This window comes from Mesoplodon mirus (genome assembly GCF_964341445.2).
Source record: "Mesoplodon mirus genome assembly, chromosome: 4".
Classification (NCBI taxonomy): domain Eukaryota; kingdom Metazoa; phylum Chordata; class Mammalia; order Artiodactyla; family Ziphiidae; genus Mesoplodon; species Mesoplodon mirus.
Genome location: NC_138979.1, coordinates 5,923,245 through 5,929,244, shown reverse-complemented (window position 1 = coordinate 5,929,244; position 6,000 = coordinate 5,923,245). Strand labels below are relative to the sequence as shown.

At 42.8% G+C, this 6,000-nt stretch overlaps 1 protein-coding gene across 3 annotated transcripts in view; it reads right to left on the bottom strand.

The window, feature by feature from the left end:
* Positions 1-3,500: 3,500 nt before the first annotated feature.
* RSU1 (Ras suppressor protein 1) overlaps positions 3,501-6,000 on the bottom strand; it is a 188,988-nt gene continuing 186,488 nt past the window's right edge. For all 3 annotated transcript variants that reach the window (XM_082617067.1, XM_082617066.1, XM_082617065.1), the window contains one exon: positions 3,501-4,115. In XM_082617067.1, the coding sequence (XP_082473193.1) occupies positions 4,013-4,115 (103 nt within the window). In that variant the 3' untranslated portion in view covers positions 3,501-4,012. The remainder of the gene's footprint in view (positions 4,116-6,000) is intronic.

The window sequence follows — 6,000 nt, the reverse complement described above, 5'->3', positions numbered from 1 at the left end:
GCAACAAAATAAATAAGTTGCACTAAATCAAAACTAAGAAGCTTCTGCACAGCAAAGGAAACCGTCAACAAAGTGAAGACAACCTATGGAACAGGCAAAAAAAATCACAAACCATGTATCTGATAAGGGCTTAATATCCAAAAGATAAAAATAACTCATACAACCCAATAGCAACAAATAATCCAATTAAACAACTGGCAAAACACCTGAATAGATATTTTCCCAAGGATACATGAATGGCCGACCGTACACGAAAATATGCTCAACATCAGCAGGGAAATGCAAATCAAAACCACAGTCAGTGGGCTTCCCTGGTGGCGCAGTGGTTGAGAGTCTGCCTGCCGATGCAGGGGACACGGGTTCATGCCCCGGTCCAAGAAGATCCCACATGCTGCGGAGCGGCTGGGCCCGTGAGCCATGGCCGCTGAGCCTGCACGTCCGGAGCCTGTGCTCCGCAATGGGAGAGGCCGCAGCAGTGAGAGGCCCATGTACCGCAAAAAAAAAAAACAACCCACAATCAGCACACATTTGTTAGAATGGCTATCATCAAAAAGACAAGGGAAAAACTGCTGGTGAGGATGTGGAGAAAAGGGAACCCTTGTGCACTGTCTGTGGGACTGTAAATTGGTACAGCCACTATGGAGAACACTAGGGAGGTTCCACAAAATTTAAAGCTAGAACTACCATATGATCCAGCAATTCCACTTCTGGGAATATATCCAAAAGATGAAAACACTATGTTAAAGAGATATGTGCACCCTCACATTCACAGCAGCATTATTCATGGTAGCCAAGACATGGAAACAACGTCAGTGTCTGTCGACGGATGACTGGATAAAGAAATTGTGTTATATTTATATAAATGGAATATTATTCAGCCATAAAAAGAAGGAAATCCTGCCGTTTGTGGCAACATGGACGGACCTTGAGAACATCATGCGAAGCGAGTTAAGGCAGACAGAGAAAGACAAATACTGTATGATCACTTACTTGTGGAATCTAAAAAACAAAATGGTAGGAAAAGAGATCAGATTTGCAGCTACCAGAGGCAGGGAGTGGGGCTGGAGGAACTGGATGACGGGGGTCAAAAGGTATAAACTGCCAGTTATGAGTAAGTACTGAGGATATCATGTAACACTGCTGTATTGCATATTTAAAAGTTGTTAAGAGAATGGATCCTAAGAGGTCTCATCACAAGAAAACAAACTTTCTTTTTTCTTTCTTGGGGGTACTAATACGAGATGATGGATGTTAACTAAACTTACCATGGTCAGCATTTCACAACATGCCTAAGTCAAGTCATTTATAATGTATACCTTAAAGTTATATAGTGTTTGTCAATTATATCACAATAAAACTGGGAGAAAAAAAGTGCTACCTTTTGAACAGTAGATATTTTGTAAATCCAGTTATCAAGTAACCAAAAAGACTGTATGGAAAGACATGAAAACACACTTTGGTGACAAAAGAAAAAGCAGAAAATCTCCTTGAGATTTTACATTATGCCTTGCGCACTTAAATATATGATATTTTCTGGATTGCATATATACCAATTCTATTTTGAAAAGATATACATTTAATATTTTCTGATTACAAAAATATACGTGCTGATTACAGAGAATTTAAAGTACAGAATAAGTATAAAAAGGAATTTAAAAAATTTTAACCTACCACAGAAATAATTTATCAGCCATAAAATCCCAGTCCATTTCCATTTTTCTGTGCATACATATTATAAACACAATTTCCTTTTTCGACAATTGGGACCACTCATATAGTTTTTTATTATTTATTTATTTATTTATTTATTTATTTTTTGCGGTACGTGGGCCTCTCACTGTTGTGGCCTCTCCCGTTGTGGAGCACAGGCTCCGGACGTGCAGGCTCAGCGGCCATGGCTCATGGGCCCAGCCGCTCCGCAGCATGTGGGATCTACCTGGACCGGGGCATGAACCCACGTCCCCTGCATCGGCAAGCGGACTCTCAACCACTGCGCCACCAGGGAAGCCCTCATATAGTTTTTTAAGTGTGACTTTTTTTTACTTAACTGGATGATTATCTCCCTTTGCCCCTAGATATTGTTCAATAATTTTTAATGTCTTCATAAAAGTTTATCATGTGGATACACAGTTAACCCTCCTTCCCAATCTTAAAGTTTTGCTGGGTATCACTAAATTCCTACCGCCTTTCTGGAGAGAAATTTATATTCCCAATAGCAGTGTATAAGAATGTTTATCTCATATTACTACCTCTAGCACTTAACACTACCTTAAAAAATATATGCCCATTTCTCATTGTTACAGCTGTCTTATTTTTGCTTTGATTTATATCTTTTTGACTACTAGTAAGGCTGGACCTTTTTTTTTTTTCATGGTTCTTGGGGATATTTCCTCCCAGTGAATTTTCGTGTATTGCCCATATTTCTATCTAGAGTGTTCACCGTTTAAAAAAAATTATTCAAAAGACTATATTGTGGTAGTTTTACTAAGGCTTGTTTAATTTTAGTTTAATTTTAGATGAAGTCTTTCCAATCACCAATAGTAGAAGTATTGTTCTTCCTCCTGTAATTTCACAAGCTAAAAAACATTTAACAAAATTCAGGCTGAGGCAAAGATTGCACCTAGAAAAATTACATCAACTAAATCCCCAAACAGGTGATGACACCTGGGAATTCTTCTTCCCATGGTGAATGTTTTATCAGGAAGTTATCCAGAAACAAGAAGTATAGACCTTCAGTAGTGATGTCTGTGATTCGAAGGCATCCATTTCCTAAGTAACTCAGGATTTTTGGTTGTGTTTTGATTCTGGTTTTTTCTATGTTCCAGCGGTCTTGGTCTCAGGGTTTCAGCTGTGAGATGGAGAAAAGGAGATGCAGGGGTGGGTACAGACAATCCATCGGAGAGAATGTTACATCTTCACACACCTTTTAAGACATTCCAGGGTTGGCAGTCCCTTTAGCACAAACATTCTGCTTGGATGTGTTTCCAGTGACATACATATTATTGTAGATAAGAGCAAAGCTGCCTATCACAGAGGTAAACAATTACTTGTTTAATGATTCTGCCACTGCAGTTTCTACACTGGGTGTGGTATAGAGTGTGCACATTAACACAACTTCTTTGGCATCATCACAGTCACTTAGAAGGATGCTCTGATATGAGCAGATTTTCTGCAGTGACAAGAAACACACTTGAGTATTTTTCTCTCTCTGTTTCACAGCTCTTGTCGACCAGCCACTGGCACAAGTCACCATTCCTTCAGCTAAGCAATGCTGCTTTCCAAAATCCTTTGGCAAAATCTCCTAGAGATTTGTTTTTCTGCTCCTTCCTAATTTAGAAACAGTCCTCAAAGGAAAAAAAAAAAAACTGACAAATCGATGTGAGAAGAAACTAACTCTGATTTAATGCTGCATTTCTTTCATGGAAAGTTTCAGAGTTTATCATCGACAACCAATAAAAGTAGACAAGATCATTTTGGGGAAAAAAGTAAATGAAAATGGGTACACCCAAGATCAGATTTTTTTTTATTCAGAAGCGACATGTGACACAAAGTCAAGATTTTATTAAAATCATTTGTAAGTTGACATAAAATCTCGGTGGTGAAGGAAAACTGTTAATAAAGCAAAAATAATGAGTTACGTCAATAAACAGAAGGGTGAACAGTGTTAACTGTGGCATTTAAATGATTACATGATTTTAATTATTCTTTTCATAATAAGCAACTCTGTGAACATCTATTCAAGGAGCTGAAAGCTGTGCCTCATATGGAATTTGCAGCTGAATTAAGCCTTCGTTTCCTGCCTCTGGCAATTTCAAGGAAACAAATGGAAATGGTTTGAAGAACTTATAAAAAATCTACCACCCACCAAAAGAGTTTAAAAGGTAAGGTGGTAAGCACTAGAAAGACAAAAACCAAAACAAACACACACACAGTATTCATTTGTGAGATAGAAAAAGAGAGAACAGAAGTAATAATGAGAGAAGCCATCAGAAGTCCAGCCCATGCCAACCCCTTATTTGTTCTTGGCTGTTAGGGGCTTCCGGCTGATCTTTTTCGATTTGTCATTATTTTTCTTCGGCGGTTCTGGGTTTGCCTGCATGTGTCTGCCGTAGAGGCTGAAAAGAGAGAGGAGGGGACACCGTGAGATCTACCTTGTGAACACAAGATATGCTTCTACTGGCAGAGTTTTCACCAACAGATTCATCTCTAGGAATATTCAGGAAGACAAAGAACACCACAAGGTCATTTGTTTTCTCTGGGTCATATGCTGGATTTAAGAATTATAAACTGTCTTACACACACACACACACTCTCTCTCTCTCTCTCTCTCTCTCTCTCTCTCTCTCTGTCCCCACCATGCCATGAAGTCCAATTCTGGACAAGTCTCTTGGAATCCTACACTCCCTGGGCTAAGTGTGAAATCAGCAAAGGAAGAGCGATCCAGGACTAGGGGAACCATGATGCTCAGCCTGGCCGATCCGGACTGAAGCTCCACAGGCCACCAGTGCTGAAGTCGACAGTGACAGAAACTGGGCTGAACTGAAAAGACGGAGTGTCCACTTAGTGCAAAGTGAACAGCATGCCGGCCCGAGAGCCCCAGGGCCAGAGGATGTGACAGAGAGCGATGGTGTCCGAGCCCCCGCTAGCTGCTCACCCGTGATGGATGGCGCTGGGAGGGCGACCACCCATCAATGCCATGTTAATAAGTACCGCTGATTAAATGTTGACAAAGTGGCCTACAATTACAGCCATGGCATCCATCGCAGAGCGGAGTTAGCTCCGCGGCTGAGGGGATGGAACCCAACAGCAGGTAGTAATTAATCGGTAATTTATGAGTAACTCTGATTAAAGGAAATTAAAAGCCACCCTAAGATAAATACAGCTCAACCTTAACTCCCCTTATTGATATGATTGTGTCGTTGAGAGAGGCAGGTGGGTGTCTCAGTGCTTCCCGAGGGAAGGCAATGCCTGACCCCACTTGGTGCAATTGCCTTATGCTAACTGAACGGGGCGGACACAAAGACTGACCTTCCTGTACAAGGTGTCCCGTGTTCTAGGATCCACGCAGGGAATCGACACCCTCTCCTGCACTGGGCATATACTGATGCTCTTGATGACACTGACGCTGTGGTTGACAGGCCGAGGGAGGGCCCTGGTGCTCGGAGTTGTCCAATTGACTGTGGACGCTTAGGGAAAGCTGGACACTGGGTTTTGACAGGTCAGACGTAGTCTATCTTCTCCAGAGGCTTCCAAGCATCTCCTCAGAAGCAGTAACAAGCAGCATCTACCAACAGTGGTCAAGAAGATGGGTTTCTGCTCCCAAGGAGTTTAGAATGCAGAATGTGGCCGCGGACAGAGCTACGAGCTGAAGAATGTCAAGTCCAGCCAGGTGCTGGGAATGTTCTCTGGGCAAAGGGGAGGGTTATGGAGGTACCACATGTCCTAGATGGGTAATATCAGCACTTGCAAGTCAGCGTTCAAATCCTGTAGAAGTTCCCTTAGAGGACTTCTGGCTCATCGAATGCAGAGGCAGGCCCAGCCCTGCCCGGCACCCCTGAGCAGAGACATCTTCCTCCCTAAGAGAACCTGCCATCCAGGAAAACGGATCTTCAAACCAACACAGGCCCCCCCTCCCCTAGACTTTAAAAAGAGCGGCGGGTTCTATGCCCTGGACACCTGGGGTTCCTGGATCCAGGGAAAGAAACATTGGTTTAGGCAGAAAGGAAGGTTCAGCCAGTCCGGTTTTACCGCTGTTGCCCCTCCAAGCCCCAATGATGTCCCTGTCCTGATCCCCCTGGAACTTGTTATTGTCACCTTACAGGGCAAAGGGGACTCTGCAGAGGTGAGGCTAAGGATCTTGAGAGAGGAAGATGACCTTGCATTACGTGGGAGGCTCCAACCTGTGCACCCCCTCCCCTGCCCCTCCAGCATGTCTCCCAGATACGCCGACAGGGAGAGGCAACCCTGAGCCAAAGCAGACTTGGCCCTTACGTTCCTCAC